This window comes from Haliotis asinina, chromosome 3 (assembly GCF_037392515.1).
Source record: "Haliotis asinina isolate JCU_RB_2024 chromosome 3, JCU_Hal_asi_v2, whole genome shotgun sequence".
NCBI lineage: Eukaryota > Metazoa > Mollusca > Gastropoda > Lepetellida > Haliotidae > Haliotis > Haliotis asinina.
In genome coordinates, this window is record NC_090282.1 from 79,085,182 (window position 1) to 79,104,645 (window position 19,464).

The window sequence follows — 19,464 nt, forward strand, 5'->3', positions numbered from 1 at the left end:
TGATGAATTTATGAAAGATTATATCAGGATAGTATTTGACGTTAATATTAACTGGACTATTATCGAAAAGTCATAAATAGGAAAGAAAGATAACCCTTTGAAATCCACGTTTATTTGCAGTTTGAAACCATCAGCGGAAATTATCAAGTAGCCCATGGACAAGTAGAATGCCATTATTTGATTGCCCGAAATGAAAACTGACTTGTTCCGGGAGTCTGGCGATGGGAGTTTGAACCTCTGACAAGGTAGATAGCAATGAACGGAATAACGTCACTTGCTCGTTTTACGTCTTAAAACATCCTGTAGTTATATCAATAATATCAGAAACTCGTGTAGTAAGCTCTATCTCAGTCATGCCTTTATAGCTTAACAATTGATACTGCAGCGACCGGGTCACAGAAAGTTCTGAACACTCGACACGGCAGTACCACGTAGCGGGGCACATCTCATGGTACAAGAAATGATTCTCACATTATCAACCACTGGTTGGTCAGGCCCATGTTCGATTGTTTACACAACAATAACCTAAAGATACGATCAAGCAGTATGTTTTTGCCGCGTTTAGCAATACTCCAACAATATCACGGCTCGGGACACCAGAAATCAGAAATAGGCTCAACACACTGCACCCATGTGGGGAATCGAACCGGGTCTTCGACTTGCCGAGCGAACGCTTTAACCTCTAGACTATCCCATCGACCATAGCGTGGTAGAATGTAGGTAGTGTGAGTATAAATTTGTATTCACTGATTTCCTCTTCACCAACATCGTCATACAAATACTGTTGGAGTGAACATTGAGAAATAAATGATCATTGTGGTATCATCCGGGAATTACTTAATAACATGTGACTATATGTAGGACAGGCATGATATATATATATATATATATATATATGCATCATAACCAAACATGGCGATATGGGTGACGAAATATGCAGCTATATACGGAGGAATGTGACACGCGACGACCGCATCTCCGCAGCAGCCTGCGGTGCACATGTCACCGCGGTGACATGGGCACGTGACATTTGAATGTACTCGCCGGAGACCGTCTGCACACAGTAACACACTCAAGACTCCTGCAACAGTTCCTCAACGCTCTCCCATTGTTCCTGTCACTCCAGGTCTACAAATTAATAGTTGACAGGCCTGATCTGAACATGAACGCCCGACAACACAAAAATGTGTTTACGGTCAGACTAGGCTCACTGATCAAATTAGTTTCGTCTTCAACTTCATATCTTTGTATGTTGTATATGGCGAATATATTTGTATCTGTCAAATATTTATCAACGGCTTTTACTCCTGTCTTGAAGTTAGGTTGATAAAAATATAAAAATAGGTTGTTTACTTTACAAATGTGAAATAGTTTTCACTGTATTTCAGTCACGTATGTATAGGATCTGTTTGTTTGTTTCTATTAATGAAAGTGTAAATACTAAAACACATCCATATATCATACTCTCGCACATCAAAGCTGTTGCTGAGTACAGCCAGCTAGGGTTCTTAAAACATCTCACTTAAAGGTTTTCCGTTCAATCTGCTGCATACCTCAACATCCAATGGGATAACCATACCTTTGGCACAGCCTGTGTGAGGAACGAAAAATGCAAGAAGACATAACATAAATGTAGCATTAACCCTTTAAAAGAATACAGTCACTCTTAGTTAAAATCTTCAGTCTATTTACTCACTGGTATCATTTAACTCTTAAGACGAGAAAGTCAAACCATGAACACAAAGACGGCTAATTAAGAGGCTCCAACAGTTTGATGTATATTTGATAGGTCAAAAATCATTTAGCATTCTGCCTACGGTAACTTTCATTGGCAAATCGGGATGTGGGCTAATTGGGACTGTAGGCAGAATGGGACGTAGCTGTTACGCTACAGTAATCATGTATCACTTTTCACTACTGAGGCACACTTGCTACGCATAATCTGGTACGAGATACAACACCACAGCACGGGGGCTTTTAGTATCATACTTTCTTCCCTGCCACAAAGACACCAAGCGTAAATTAATGTATAGTCTCTGAAAATATATACGACAGACACAGCCAGCTTCGTGTAACTTGAAATCAAGACATAGTGGACCAGTGGAAAAGACTGACAAAAAGTGGGCAGTGAGGTAAATAATATGGTACAGGGACTGTGAGGCAGACTAGGCCAGGTATTGTGGACCGTTGTGAAAGTTTATAGATCACGGAAAGAAATCATTCCAGTAATCTCCTGTCCGCTTCACTGACGCTGTCAACAATGACTGCTTGATGTGACATAAACAGGCCGGCTCACTCTACCCCTATAATTTGAGAATATGGTAACGACTGCCAATCGGTCTGAACGTATATATTCTGCATGTAATTTGAATCGGAGAAAGGCTGCTTGTTCAAGGCGGCTATTATGACGTCACATTCCGTTGTCGGAGGGTCACAACTGACGACCCGTACGCTTCGTTACCTCTGCACTATCTACTTTGCGAAACAACTCTATAACTAGAACTTCCTCGTGACTCGTCAAAGAATGTAGTCTTCCATGAATTGGCACTAAGGTTACTGGGTGTGAAGCGAAAACAACGCCCAAGTGTCACTGCCTGATGTCAACTTTTGGCTTTTATCATTTGATTTCTCTGTCAGGGTCACGACAGTGCCGTTTCCAAACAATTCGTTTGTGCCGTTCTTTTTTGTTTCCAAGCCAAATTTAAGTTAATTAACTATTTACTCTTGGTATGTAAAAGACATGTATAAAGTACAACCCTTTCTGTGGAAACATTAATACAAATTTTCAAACAGGTGTACTCTGTTTAAAAAATGATTGCACTTATATAATAAATTGACTGCTCCTGACTGTCTTTTATAATCTCTTACATTCCACGATGTCTGTGTCATTGCTTTGCACGCATTTACCATATCCCTGTATCATCATTCATACACCTCCAACTGCATTCTTTTCGTAAGGCCTACGGTGTTAACACATGTTTCTGTAAGAACATTGTCCTTGATTATGCAGAACTGCTACTCATGTGTACATGTATCCACTGTCAAATTGTATGTATAATCTCCTTGTAACCTGGTGTACTTGAATAAATAAACTCACCTATTCAGGAAAGTAGTCATTATAAAATATCATAGATGAAAGAGACCTCTTGTATCGCGAGTCGTACTGGACTGGTTATCTGAGATATATCTTCTTGGAAAATGAATAAATGTGCTTCTTCCAGTGTTTCTTTACATTTTAAAAAAATGGTAAACATATTTCGTTTGCATTTTTATTTCTTACCCACTTTTCATAGAACCAACCTATTTTAGTACACATGTACCCAGCCACCAACAGTACTTATTACATACAGTTGAAGGAATGAGCCATAGGAAGAAAGAAATTAATTAAACAAGACTTTGTTTCGTTTTCAGTTTTCATCTACATGAAAAACAAATGCGGTATACGTTCTTTTGCGCCTCAGTCTATATGCTTAGGACGCACCAGTCCTCAAAGCCTCATAATTGCAGGGAATTCCAACGAAAATTCAGCCTGAAATAAGGAATCACACATCCAAATTAACGTCTAGAGAACCAGATATGCGACGGTCTTACTCAAGTCGGTGACTGAAATTGGTGGCATTCTCTGGCCTTGTTAAATTTTGCATGAAAAGACAAGAAAATTATTTCTTCCAAACTATTTTCATCTAAGCCAGTAATTTTAGTCAGGGTTGTATCCCATGATATTTATATATAGTATTTATAAATACCTTTGTGAACGGAATGGCTCGGAAAGCGAGGTTCCGGTTTCTGGAGGTGCAGAATAACCCCCAATCCTACTTCCCCCACTTAACTGTGATACATACTACAGCGATAGCCAAACTGTCAAAACATCAAATTTCATTTTAAACGGAGGAGTTGAGGATTTTCTGGTCTCTCTCTATTCGTGTTAAGAGCCTCGTTATCTTATCTGGGCTATACACCGTATGCATGAGCTAAGAAGGGTGTTTTCATTCAAGTTAGATTTCTTTCAGCCACTATATACCCTCCTACCCGTAACTGGCGCAGATGTTACCCGCCCTAATAACGCTGATATGTGAACCACTCCCGCCTTTCATACATGTGTATTTGGAGAAGCTAAACTACTTTCCCGCCAGCAAACAAAACAATTACATTGAATGTCCATTTTAGCGGTCACTGACAAGGGAGGCAACTGAGGTTGGATTCCTAAAATAATATTTGACTTGAGCGGAAGGAACGGTGTGTATTCATTGGTTAGTGAAAGTTAATTCATAGCTCACTGTCAAACGAAGCGTGATGTGACGTCACTTAATTCAATTAAGTGATTGGCTAAAACATGTGTCACCTTTATCCTGTCGTACACCCTACCTACCCACACAAATCCTCTTAGCCCGATCTACGTTAATTCACAGCGTTAAGCCCTAAGGCAACACCAGGTAGACGAGTCAATCGTGAGGGGTGAGGAAATCGTTCAGTCTCTGTGTACACAATAACCTAAGTGTTTCTCTGAACGTGGGGTGAATAGGCCTAGTCTTCCTCGTGAGCGCGCGACATCGAATAGTGACGACAATTTAAGGAGTTTCAATGATGGACAAAAATGTGGGCGTGTCAATATCGAGTGGTTAATAATCGGTGCAGCTGATATAAAGCAAGCGCTTGTGAAACAGGTGTAAAACCGCACTGCACGTGAGTCGACGGAGCGCTATGGCTGAAGAGAGCTGTGTGTCTGTATACATCGCCACCGGCGTTGTCACTGTCACGGTTCTACTATGGTGTTTACGACGAGCAAAGACCAGGTAAATATCCCTTTTCACCTGACATTGTTGAATAGTTATTAGTTCTTCTTTAGAAATCGCCAGGAATCTGTTGGTGAGGTTTCCGTCTCTTTCACTATAAGCAGGCTCTGATAGAAGCGTTTAAACCAGGGCAAGATCAATCACCGGTTGTACTAAGTCTAAGGGAGGGTGTCTGTATCGTGTTTTGCTTACCCCTGTTCTATGATTTTATGAACTGTCTTTTCATGCGAGTGATCATGTTTGTGTAACATTTCTCCATCCCGCCTCACCCCTCCCACCACCAAATGTTTCTAACATTGTTAATGGCAACAGCAGTTCAGGTTTTTGCTCAATCACACCAGGTTCGACTCTCAAAATGTTTACAATGTGTATGAGACGCTCTCAGTAGCCACACCTGTGATATTGCTTCATTGCATTGCATTGTATGAGTAATGCTAATTTGGAGTTATGCCACATCATATCACTCACTCATTCACCTGCTTCAAACACAATTCAAATCAATGTTCGAAATAGAAAGGAAATTGTAACTGTACTGCTATTAAATAATGTCCTCTCTGTACCGTGTATATCATCATGTTAGCTGGAGGACAACAGGACGTGGTTAGTGGTCTTTAATCCTTACACGGCAGCAGAGGGTGTAGATTTCACTAAGCTGTTCCCAGCAATCTCGTATCTAGATTTGCCATCCCTATACTATCAAGTTAAAGCTACGAGGAAAAACGATAACACATATGTTATGTGTGAACACAAACATGAATGAACAATTCTCCGAGAAGAAAACACTGAGGAAAATACTGACAACTTTTCTGTGGTGACCTTTATAATCACCTGTAATTCTAATCAGTCCCATGAGATATGACATAGAAATAATCGGTCTTAATCGTAACTTGAAAGTAACTCTCTCTAAACGTAACATGTTATTAAATGGTTAAAACGGGACCTGACAATAACTATCCCTAAATATAACGTGTAAATAAGTGGTTAAAACGGGACCTGACAATAACTATCCCTAAATATAACGTGTAAATAACTGGTTAAAACGGGACCTGACAATAACTCTCTCTAAACGTAACATGTTATTAAATGGTTAAAACGGGACCTGACAATAACTCTCCCTAAACGTAACATGTAAATAACTGGTTAAAAGACGAGATAATACCTGTTCCATCATACAGCTGAAATATTGGTGCATGCGGCGTAAACCGGTCATTAACATGACTTGGACATATTCCTGAACGTGATGAAAACTGTCTTTAAACGTAACACCTGGTAGTAACCGCTTTTTTAAAGGGGACAGAAATATTAGTTGAGCGACATGGGAAAATATGTTCCAAAACGTGAGAGAGGAATAGCTCACTTCTTATTCGTGATGTCGCCGGGATAGCTGCTCTCAAACCAGATATGCAAATACGTGATCATTTAACCGAGGAGCTTATCCGATTGCTATGAATATTAAATGTACAGTTACTTTAATCACTCAAAATTGTATCTGCAAATATAAAACCATGCCAAAATACATCATCACAAATCATTATATATGCCATGTAGATAAGATTACGTATAATTAAAAAAGACATCTTGTCCGATCAGAACTCACCACCAGAAAATAGTTTTATGTTGATTGATTAAGACCTTGAATCTCGAGTGTACCGCCACACTATTGTCCAGGGGGAGTCGAGGCCTTTCTTACATAGATTGTGATTTAATGTTTTTCAATAGGAATCTCATAATCTCAGTAGGCTTATACACAAACAAATTTATGGTCGTTGCGCCGCACTGGAAAAAATCTTCGTTGCTAGGACAAATCAGGTATTCATTATCAATCAACTGTAACAGGCCATTAGTGATTAACATACCACACTGAGTGTACACATTCACACATGACTAGTCAACAGGGTAAACCCACCGAGATGATCAATGGCTGAAGGTAAACTGCACCTTACTTCTAGCAACATAATCCAATGTTGCGGTGGAGGAGCTTAGGCGTTCGCTCGATTCCCCACATAGGCACAATGTTTGAAGCCCATTTCTTGTGTCCTCCGCCCTGATATTGCTGGATTGTCGCTAAAAGTGGCGTAAGACCCAACTTTCACTCACTCTTCCAGCACACAAGTTTATTATGTTTTCTGGCTGAACACCACAGATGTGGGAATGGTACTCCAATGTGTACTAATTAAACGCCGCTATGATCAGTATCCCAGAAATCTCACTGTAACGTGGCAGGAATGCAAGGGACGCAACTGTAAGCCACCTGACCGACCAAAACGACTGTATGACCCGTGCAACCAGCCCATGTTGTTTCTGACAGTGTGCAAAAGGATTTGGAATGGAACCTTTGCACAAGGTGTCTATCTTACTATGAGGAATAGGGGGAAACGTCCTTCGGTTCCTACCTTTAAACGAATATATAGGAATAGGAATAAGCCTTGATCCCCACCTTTGTCTCCCCGTGAGGACAAGCGAGGAGGTTGGAGCAGTGTCCATAGACCCTATATTTGTCTTTCTGTGGGATTTAGGGATCATACTAGAGCCGTCGTGGCACACGTTTGCCTCCTCGTGCGGATTGTGGAGCCGACATGGTCACTGTTTTCCTTTCTACGCGACAAGTGCCTCTCCGTTTGGAGTGAGTGAGTGAGTGAGTCAGTCAGTCAGTCAGTCAGTCAGTCAGTCAGTCAGTCAGTCAGTCAGTCAGTCAGTCAGTCAGTCAGTCAGTCAGTCAGTCAGTCAGTCCGTCCGTCCGTCCGTCCGTCCGTCCGTCCGTCCGTCCGTCCGTCCGTCCGTCCGTCAGTATTGTTTCACGTCGCTTTTAGCAACATTCCATCAGTATCACGGCGGGGTACAGCAGAAATGCGCTTCAGACATTGTACCCATGTAAGATATCGAACCTGGGTTTTCGGCGTGACGAGTAAACGCTTTAACCAATAGGCTACCCCACCAACTCTTCTTTTGGACAAGTCCAGGTATGGTGTCGTCGGTACATTATGGTTGTCTCCCAAGAAGACCTTAATGCATCGATGCCTGACTTCCAGGGGTTCAGGGGCAGGAATATGCCCCTAGTACTCCAGATATATCTTCTCTGTGAGGATTCGGTGTTGGTTCTTGACTTATGAATAGGTTACAGGTCAGTCTTTGGGCAGTCCCCTAAGGCATGGTTGTCTCTAAGTTAATAAAATGCTTGTATACTGCTTGTCCACCCCATAAAAAATAAAATAATAACAATAGGCTATCATTATCCACGCAGCCATTGTTGCATCATCTGCATTAGAAGAAGACAGTGTGTATAGTGGTACACGTTGTGTCAGCATACCCCAATGTCGAGAGGCGGTGCTCTTGCTATCAACCACTGATTTAATCCTGTCTCGATGTAGTCTTAGTACTGTCTATTGTCATCTAAAGAACATTATTTCACTCTCTAACTCGTCTTAACAAGTCCAAGTTTTTACAAATATGAAATAAAACCAATAAATGAATAAAACACACAATAGATATATTTAAATTTCTGGTAATTAATCCAGGAAATACAAAATACAAAGTGTACAGAAATGTTCAGTAATGTGGTTTTACTGAGTGATGTTAGTCTGAGCGACTACACTGCATTCCGACGCTGTCGTAACGGTTCACCGTGCCCAGGGTCATCCCGGACATCGAGATGACTGTATCGATAAGAGGCTGGGAGAGAGTGCGGTTAAGTTAACATTTCCACAACACAAACCGCGTGTAAGCCATTTACATAGTCTGAAACAGCATTATCTTGCATCTATCATTATTACAAAACAGTTCCATTTCCTGTTTATCGGGATTTGGAAACAAAACTTCTCCAAAAGGCTTTTAAAGGAGTGTCGAGCCTTGTCTGATATTTACACATCAGTCGTGTTCTTAACAACCATAATGCACTTCCGTTATACCATAAGAAGGGTGCATGTCCCTAAACAAGCCGACCCTGGGCAGCATGCTGAATAGATTCTGAAACACGGGAAGCATTTGCTCATTTGATATTTTGTATTCTGCGTGTACAAACGACCCTTCTTAAGGCCACAGAAGGACTCTGTTCGGGCGTTGTTGCATACATAATCACACGCACCTGTTATGTACAGGAACCACGTGCTGGGAGCTGTGATGTTCTGATAGCATGCTGCATCTGGTAGCGTTTAGATCCTATTGTTTCAATACTGTCACCTCGTAATGCCTTGGATAAATCATACGCATCAAACCTTTATTCAAGATGACGTTTGACGTTTTTTATCTAAATATTTTCATTATAACCAGTTTAAAATGAACCATATGCCCAAACACTCCAAACACACGTTTCTGTTGAAGAATAATGTAAACTTGCACATTAGTTGACAAGTGACGGGAACCAGGATATATAGCTGCATTTATGAGGCACAGATCATATCCGGAAAGGCATACTGCAGATAACAGTAATCTTCAAATTGAGAGCAGTATTGTTATGGGAACACTCTGTTAGAAGAATGGATTCTTAAACGGCATACACTGACATGTAGACAAAACCATGTCCTCTGGAACCACAAGTCATCTAAATTGTTGATATTGTTTGTTGTTGTCTTTTGTTTGGACTGTGAACACAGAAAATGAATGTTTAGCTATCAAATGCTCATAAAACACTTCTGTCTAACTGTAAATAACTCTTCTGCAGTGCCATAGCGTGCTGACAATACATGTGATAGCATAGGTATGCAATAGCTTGAAGAGCAATAGAAAAAGGAGTTGTGAGAATCGAAACACCAGATCTCTTTGGAATGTACACAACACACAGGAGAACAGCAAGGTTTCCAGTCTTTGTGCACATTCAGGGACGGAACGCCACGTTGCAATAGGCAAATGCCCACCCACATTGTTATCACACTCTTTCAGAGGTTGTATAAAACTGCTTTACTGCCATTTCTGTTACTCCAACTTACCGTGACGTAAGTTGGCCAGTTTGTGGTTGGAATTAGACCAAAAAAGACCCAAACCGACCCTGTTTCAAAAAGTTAGTGGTTTTAACCCGCATGCAGCCACATAACTTGTGGTTACACATTGTTATTCATGTGTTATTCATGGTGTTATATTGTAAATACGCATTGATCGGTCCCGCATCGGTACGAGTCTGCTTGTGTTCTTGTAGAGTACGCGATTCATACGCGGCAATACGCACGCTACACGAAATCCAAGCGAATGCCGACATACTGCACGAATCAGTACCGTTTGTCCTGCGATCGGGCAGATCATTGTACATATATGTAACTTACGCCAAACGCACAAATGCGTACTTGCCGCACATCGAAGACACACTCGAGATTTTGGTATAAACCTGATGGTTCATATAAACAGTGATGACAAAAGGCTGATTTTCACGCCATGTTATAAGTTGGGTGCATCCGAACTAAACTCGGCATGCGCACTGCACATGCAGCTGTTTAGGCAAGAGAAATAGTGTTACGCATATCATACGCACCTCATACGCAATAGATGGGCTGAATTCGTTATTCATACGCTTAATCTGAGTCACACATAAATCAAAGTAAGAAAAGAATTTCGCAATTTTGACCGACCCGGCAGCATATTGAATATTTATACATAAGGAACTTGATATACACAATAATGTGACAGGAGGTTACGTATGCTTAACTGTTCGCTTGTTTTACTTTTGTAAACATGTTCACATTATTGCACAAACGCATTATATGATTTTGCAGTACGTTAATTTCACACAGACAACAACATGTAGTTTGATTAAAACTATTAGTTATACCAGTCTTCCGTACATAAATCTGACTTAAAGCGGCTTGACCAGTTTACGCCACTACTGGAGGCACGCTCAACAGTAAACATGTAATGCGTTTTCAATAACCGGTTCAGCAAAACATATCTGTGCATTTAGTGGGCGCGTACTTTGCCCTAAAGTGTTTGTTCAGTTGGGGAAAATTCTACAGTTCATATCAAGAAGTAGAACACACTTCCTTAGCACAAGGACAACGTGTGTACATTGGGTAGTTTCTAGGTGGGATAATACATCTCGCTGAAACTTAACGAGGCTTAGTCATCAATAAATATTCATAGACCATCTAATAGTGTCACAAAGGGTCCAGTGCTGATACCTAACTCAAAATAAAACCATTTATGTAAGTAGATTAATTGCATCCCTTATTTATTATTTATTTGGAGATATGACTTGGTTTCGAAGCGCACATATTCCTGACAAGCATGGGTTTTAAAGCTCCAAGATCATGACCTTTGTTATGGGATATACCATTCTGGACATGCCGATAACGTAGCTTTTGCGAGTTCCTGTGCCGGTAATCTCAGCTCCCTTCTGAAAACTACAGAAAACTACACTTGTATTTTTTCACAATGACAATGTTATATTTGGGATTACACTTTCTTAGTAAAGTACAAATTCTAGAACCTTTTCTGAGTTGAGACCCATCCGGGATGTGAACCCACACCCTCAGAGTCAGGCACCTAATGGCCAGCACACCTAACCCGCTTAGGCCACCGCGACTTCCACAAAAATGAAAGTCGGACAACGGTAGTCTAGCGGGAATACAGAGTTGTCCCCTTTGGAGACACCAGAACCCTGTAACTGTACGGTCTAATTCCAGTTCACCCAATTACGTTTCTGGTTTTGCAAGCAACATACACGTGCGTTCGGTTTTCAGAAACACATGAGGCCAGTTTATGTTCCGGTTAAACAGATGAAGTATGGTGTAACTGGAATGCTGTCCAAAGCGGCGATAAGCCCAACTCACCCACTCAAACAAAGACATATTCTACTGATATCCTCTGAATGCAAAAGTCGCGGATTATTTGATTTGCCTTATCGCTGCAAAACCCGACGACCTGTTTACGTCACAGAAGAATGTCAGCCAGTTTGGTTTTCACAGCTTTTAGCAATATCACGGCATGAGTGAAAAATGGGCTTCACACATTATACCCATATGGGGAATCGAACTCTGTTTCTTTTTTCGGCGTGACCAGTGAGTTCTTTAACCACAAGGCCACTCTGCGACCCCTTCACGGAGCAGTGTTTTCAGGGTCACCTATAACTAACATCAAAGATCCCAACTGCTTCAAGAACCCATATATTTCTTAAACTCTGCGTATTTAAGAACGAAGATAAGAGTCAGCGATCGAGGTCGGATCAGGTGATGATGTAAGCTACTATCCTTATTTTTGTACACGATAATCCCCGTCTTTATTGCACAGTTCACCAAGAGTACTGAAAACATATCCTCCTTCTCGTCCTACAGCATATTTCCGTAACACTTTGCGTTCTAATTTTCCGATAGCATTTAATTTTGAATTTTTCCCCTACATTTAAACCATATCCTGATTGACGATAGTCTAAAGATAAACATCAATTTGTGATTATAAACACATCCATCGTTGTCCTTCCTTGCACCTTGATCACAGTTGCATGTCAAGAAGTAACCAACCACAACAATGTCAGAAAATTACATTCATTGTTACTGAACATTATCAATAGCCAAATACCACATGAGAATATTTCTGTAGGAAAACGCCACCGCCTAGTGAACCTCGCCAATAGAAAAAGGCCACGTGGAAATTGCGATAGCTGCACCTCTGAGTACTTCCGGTACGACGACCCTGGGTATGCACTATGCATGACCTTAGGGTCAGCAGGTTTCGTCTGTGAGCTGTAAGCGACATCGAGGGATATGCATAACTTCCACGTGTTGATGCGATAGAACATTTGTGGGCATATTTTTAAAAAGTCAAACTTGAGGATTTGATTGAAACCTGCTCACCTGTTAAAATGTTTTTTCATGTGTACAAAGGTATAGATTACGAAGGGTGAACCAGCTGTGCTTTCTACATAGTCGAATATGTTCAACGTTGCTTGCCATATGTAGGTGTAGTAATTCTGTGGGTGTGTGAATTAAAGAATATTTACGCCCTACTAAGCAATATTACGATGGGGAAATGGAGAATACGTAGGCGGACTTACCACGTTGCGTAAGTGCACCCCCTTTGAAAATGTCTGAAGACCACATATAAGATTTACTGATGCATTAGGGGAACAACCACAATTACTTTCTTATTAACATGCCCTCGATTGCGATGTCTTGTTCCTCTACACTGCAGTCTAGCTTTGAAGAATATGTGGATTTGACTGAAATAGAAAGAACGTTAACTGAACAATAGCACACTGAAACACACACACGCCGAAAGCACCCACGCACACCAACGATATCCACGTGGGTGGACTTCGTCTTATGTAAAACATCAATACATCAGGTACATAACTGCTCTTGTGCTATAGCATCATAGCATGGCTCATATGTCGTGGCCGAGTATCCGCTTTCTCAACATCATTGTACATTTTTGACAGAATATCGTGATGAAACATGCACTGTAAGAAATGCCAACCCGCCTCCGCATGGTCACGTTATGAATTACATTTTCGTGTCTATATACACACAATCAAAAATCTAAAATGAGAGTAACTTAATGTGTGAGCTCCAAAATTGAGAAAAAATGATTTGAAAAAAGAGAAATGAATGAAGGAACGAACGAATGAATGTACGAACGAACGAATAAATAAATATGTAAATAAATATAAGCTATTTAACGAACAGCACGAATCAACAGGGCATCCATTGGTAACGAATCAATCACATATCACAGCTCCCCTTTCCCAGTCGGTCAGAAAATCGACATGGCTGCACGGACAGGCCTCTAATATTAGTTTACTAAGTTTTACAAGATCACACGATATGTACCACACACCAACTGTTTCTATTCAATGTCTCCCCAGACATGCGGAACCCCACCCAAAGGACACCGTCATGCTGCACCAGTTAGGAAAAGGCGTCCACGCACCCAGTATCAGCCCCTTCGTCCTCAAACTCGAGACGTATCTCCGGATGGCCAGCATACCATACAAGGTAGGAAGGTTGTGCATATCTACGAAGTTAGTGTATGTTAGTGGTTACTGCGCTCACGGATACGATTTGCCAACATGAGTACAATGCGAGAAAACCATTTTTCGAGTCCCAGTTCTGATATTGCAGGAATATTGCCAAAAGTTAAGTTAAGAACACCATGGTCTAGTTCCACCCCAGAATGTATCTTTCTTTGGTGACACTTCTTAGGTACTTTGCCACTCCCCATCCCAACTATCTCCCCAGTAAACTGTAATCCATTCTCATTCTTGGTTACTTGTCATATCTCCCTACGAACCTCTGTTCTAATACGATCCTTTCATGGTGCGAGTGTTCAGGATTCGTGATTGGCTGCAATCAGATTTAGTTGTGCAATCAGCGACGTTGATTCGAAAGTAATTATTCGTGAGATCTCGGTAATTCCCGTATGCTTCGGTTAAAATAGAACCTCTTCCCCAGCGTGATAAGCAGATGATCATGTCATGTAATGGCCGGATCAGTGGCGTCACCATCGCCCGTGTTCTCAACGGATAAGCTCGTGTGTGTCACATTAAGACACGTCCCTGGCAGATAAGGGACATTTCTGTTCCCACATTTACTTGTATTAGTCAAATTGGATCTATGTCGATGGGAAAAAAACCCAAAACACGTGCTCTGATTGGACGGAAAGAAGGGAGATAAATCGTGTTGCGACTTTTTGAGGGAGGATTTTATGAGTACTGGGAAAATATGGCCGTATTTGAACAGATCGAGGTTCTCAGGAAGACATGACCAGTAGCCTCAGTGGGAAGAGAATGACTATAACACTTTCTGAATGGCCAAGCCCCAATTATACGTCCATTTTAACAAGATGACGCTACCTCAGATATTACATTTAAGCAACAAAGCAACAAAGCAACAAACAATAAGTTTGTTATTCTAAATGCGTTGTGCCATCTGATCATGACTTTGTTCATTAACCAGTTCATTAACGTTCTGTTTCAGAATCTTTTCGACAAAAAAATGTCCAGCAAAGGGAAAACTCCTTGGATTGAATACAACGGGGAGGAAGTGCCGGACTCGGAATTCTGTATAGAGTACCTCAATGCCAAGTTTAATGTGGATCTCAACACCAAGTATAACCAATCAGAGAGAGCCATAGGTAGAGCGTTCCGGAAGCTGGCAGAGGAAGACATCTACTGGTTAGTTGACATCAATGTTAGATCAGTGAGTTGTTGGAGTGCGCGTGGTGTATTGATTGACGAAATGACATAGGTTCAGTGTTCTGAGCCAAATTAAAATACACTACGATTGTGGTTATTTTGCAAGACAGTCTCGGTTACACTCTAAACCACATGTGTTCAAGCAGAGCTTGTTCTGAACTGGAACACATAGGCCATTTTAGAACAGACAGTGGTCTCTTTTAGAACACATGTGTTCAAAGTCAGTGAGTTAGGTGTTCAGATTAGAAGCTGCAGTTTTGTTACAAGACTGGTGCAATGAAATCATTATACAGCTTCGCTTAAATTACAGAAGAGCGCGAGAGGAGATGTTTAATGTCTGGGAGAAAGACTGACTGACCAATTTTAGTTCTAGTCCGCTTTTGGCAATATTCCAGCAATATCACAACTGAGGACACCAGAAATGGGCTTCACATATCGTACCTACGTGGAAAGTCCATACCGAGCGGACGCTTTAACCACTAGGCTACCCCGTCGCCCCTCTGGGAGAAAGAAGGAACGGATGATCGAAAGGTCTCTATGACATGCACTGTCATAATATAACATGTGCTGTATGACATGCAATGCGTGTATGCCCGAAAAAAGCACACGCCCGTGAATAGGACTGTCTCCCAAATTTCAATGAATTGTTAATTATTAAGAAATGACGGGTCAAACAAAACCTATAGTCTGCTAAGGAAGACAGTAGAATATCGCAATCATCACACATTCGTTCATAAATAAATGGACATCCGCATTTAGGCAATTTGGAAAAGGTCTCGAAAAATTCCTTTCTGGTTGTTATCTTATGGATGCATGTAATAAGTACGACTCATGCGTTAAACACGAACACGAACTTTTTCAGGTACATTGGTCTTTCAAGATGTGTGTACGATAGAAACCAGGTTATATTCTCTCGACTTGGTCTAAACTGGCTGGTTAAAAAGATATTAATGCGGAAGGCGATGACCAGTGCATGGCATCATGGAATAGGAAGACACTCCGAGAAGGAAGTGACGCACATTGCAGATGGCGACCTGAAAGCTCTGTCCGACTTCATAGGTGAGTCAGTGTAAATATGTTGTACCATATTATTCATTTATAGTCGTAGGAGTTACCATAAACCAATAAATTGGAGACGCACAAGCTTGATGTCTCAAACAACCGCTGCACTGTTAGAGGTTGCTAATTTCTCATCACCCCTAGTATGGTGATCTACCTTCGGTTGCTGACGATCATAGCCCGTTTTTAATTGTATTGTCCCGATCTTACGTCCACTTTTAGAGATAGATACTAGTTTTATTTATTTCTTTTTGCGTGTGTGTCTGTGATAGTCTAGTTGTTTACTGTCCTTTGACGAAGACATAATAATAATATATACATCTTGTTTATAGATGACCAATGTATTCTCGTTACGATATGGCTGAAAAATTGCCGATGTGACGTTAAATCGTAATCGACTCACTCACTGACTCACCTACACTGACTCACATGGTGATGACATGATGTGACTGGGTGACTCGATGTAGCCACTGTCTGCGGGAAAGAGTCATAATCAACTTCAACGCTTACCTTCTTGACGCCTGGTTTACCAATTACACCTGCGATTATAATACCTTGTGTGTATGTGTACACATTTACATATATATACATTACATTTTACATACATTCACACACACACGCACGCACACACGCTCGCACACACACTCACACACTCACTGTGTGGCTGCCTCACCAACCAACTCACCCACACACTCACACAAAAAATGCATAGTTTTGACTTTCCTCATAATTGGATTCCATTTGGTGTTGAGGACAACATAACTGTGAATTTCATGTCAATGAAAGTCAGCAGTGGCACCAGGTGTTCGCAGAAAGGATCGCGAAGTCACTCAGTATCTGTCTGTTACAGGTAATAAAAAGTTCCTCCTGGGAGACACACCATGTCAGGAAGACTGTGCGGTGTTCGGGATGCTAGCCCAGGTCGTGTGGCATATGCCCGGATCAGAGGGAGAGAGGATAGTTAACGGTAATTAATATACTAACCTTTAACTTTTAGGACCATCGAGAAGATCTCGAGCAACTAATGGTGTGTAACATGGTGTACATGTATATGTTTACTTCAGTCGTAAAGGCCGTAAACGCCGACACGAATCTCAGTCGGTATTCTTTGGGCGAGGTCTGTTTTGCTGATCAAAAGCAATGTCAGCTTGACATCTTGAACATCTCGATATTCCCTTTCCAACCCCCTCGCCGCTTCCCCTTACCGCGAGACGCCGTCATAAATAACAAACACCTTAAATCTGTTCTGCCAACAGTTAGCAAATATTGTAAACCGCTTTTAGTATTTCCGGAGTTTGGTCAGGGTGAATATCCAATAGTTATTAGACGGGGCAGTGGGGTAGGTTAATGGTTAATGCGTTCGCTCGCCATGCCGAAAACCCGGGTTCGAAAGCCCACATGGGTTCAAAGTGTGAAACTCATTCCTGATGTCTCCCGCCGTGATATTGCTAGAATATTGCTAAAAGCGGTGTAAAGCTTAATTCACTCACTCTTCTTTTACGGTTTGTTAAAATGGCCCGCGTGGTCGGTGCGCTCAGAGAACTATCTTACTCCAATGCCACCTCTTCCAGACTCTTTCCATCGCAAAGAAACGACATTAATAACACCCTGCTTTCTTTCCAGAAACTTATACCAACTTGAGGCAGTACTGTATGAGGATGAGAGACTTGTACTGGCCAGATTGGAATGACAGAGTACTGGAAAGTATATGAAGTCCACCTAAGGGAAATGGACACCTAACAATGTGCCATGTGTACCGCTCAGTGCTAATTAAGGGATATGACCACCTCCCTGTACAGACGCTGTGAGGATGGTAATATTGTTACAGCCGATGTCTAACAAAGGCCGTAGAGTTAACAATGTGCCAAGTGTACCGCCCAATGCTAATCAATGGATATAATGATCATCTTCGTATATGTACAGACACTGCGAGGATGGTAATATTATCACTGCGGATGTCTAATAACAAAGGCCGGTGATATCGCCGACTGTTCCTTCACTAAGTCCACCTGATGATGTTTCTGGGATGAGTGCGGTGGGGCAAGGTAGCCGTTAAAGCTTTGGCTCGTCACGCCACAAGCCCGGGATCGATTGCCGCCTGGGTACAATTGTGAAGAATATTTTCTGCTGTCCCCGTCTCGATTATGCAGGAATATTGCATAGGACGGCCTAAAACCATACTCACTCACTCATGGCGAACATTTATGTGAATCCAGATGTTCAGGCGCGGACATATTGCCAATGAGAAAACAGAGCAGTTAAAAGTAGATACTGCTACACCGGTTGCAGACAAATACATGTGATTGAGGGGATGCTAAATGTGTGCTAGTGGCAACATGTTGCGTGATATGTATGTGATTCTTATAAATTATAAATTATGACATGACTGAAAAACGTGAGTGACGAATACAATGAATGTCAGTCGAATCCGTTCCCACGGTGATTGTTGTCATTGTTCGGCACATTTCATATTTGGACAGTCCTACGTAAGAAGGCACTGTCCCGAATATCGGGGCTAAACTGTATGATTGTCTATGTTAACGTACTGAATTAAATTTTCTTTTTTCACTAAAACACACAAGGGTCTTCTCATTGCATTCATATATTTTGCATTCATTTTGTAGTGAATAACACAGTGAGCATAATGTGTATGCCTTGCGAGTTGTCGCACAGTTTGTATTTAAAATGTTGTCATCGAAAGCTTTTGTACTTATAATGACCTGATAAACTAGTGATGGATAGTGTGAACATTCCGTGACGTATAATTAAAGGTCACATGCAACCAAAAATCAAACATAATTAAAACACATTTATCACTTATTCAGGACATATAATATACATTGCTGCTTGTAATAAAACAAACAAACAAAAGTATAAGCGTACAATCGCGATTCAGAAGTGTAATATTTTGTACTTGGGCTTACTTCCCTCGAAACGAAGCCCTCTGGAGACCGAACCCAGAGTGTGCACTCAAGTGTAACGACGGCTTCCGATTGGTTGGTTCATTTGCTGATACACCGAGGGCTTATTGTGTGTACAGAAAGATGATCTGTTTGATGGGCATTTTAGAAGTATGGAGAGTTACAAGAAAGTAAGATTGGGGGTCACAAATATACTGTCAACTCGTTGAAGTGTTGATGGGAGGGTGAGAAACAGTTATGCAGAATGTAACAGCAAGCGGTCATGCAGCGGTTATGTAGACCAAGCGCTGACGGAGATTCAGAGGTAGGTACTCCAGTTAATCTGTGTATCCTTGTATTTCCGACAATACGGCAACTAGCCTTTGTATATATATTCAGTCATTTCCTGAAAGTTCGCCACTAACATGGAATGCTCTAGATCAGTAGTAGTCTCGTGGTTACCTTTTCTAAAGGGAGGTAACTCTAGAGAACTACCTTCAAGGCCTGTAAATACTAATATTGCTGAACATTTATGATACGGAATGTGACCCATAATAATTATCATTCAAAACAATAAACGCTGTGACCCAATAATAATTAT

The 19,464-nt window shown here is 41.3% G+C and overlaps 1 protein-coding gene across 1 annotated transcript; it reads left to right on the top strand.

Annotated features, from left to right (window-relative positions):
- The first annotated feature begins 4,428 nt into the window (after positions 1 to 4,428).
- Positions 4,429 to 18,537, top strand: LOC137277112 (failed axon connections homolog). Its single transcript, XM_067808777.1, has 6 exons — positions 4,429 to 4,793; positions 13,576 to 13,705; positions 14,687 to 14,883; positions 15,767 to 15,963; positions 16,814 to 16,930; positions 17,587 to 18,537. The coding sequence occupies exons 1-6, from the start codon at positions 4,702 to 4,704 to the stop codon at positions 17,673 to 17,675; spliced, it is 822 nt and encodes a 273-aa protein (XP_067664878.1). The 5' UTR covers positions 4,429 to 4,701; the 3' UTR covers positions 17,676 to 18,537.
- The last annotated feature ends 927 nt before the right edge of the window (positions 18,538 to 19,464 follow it).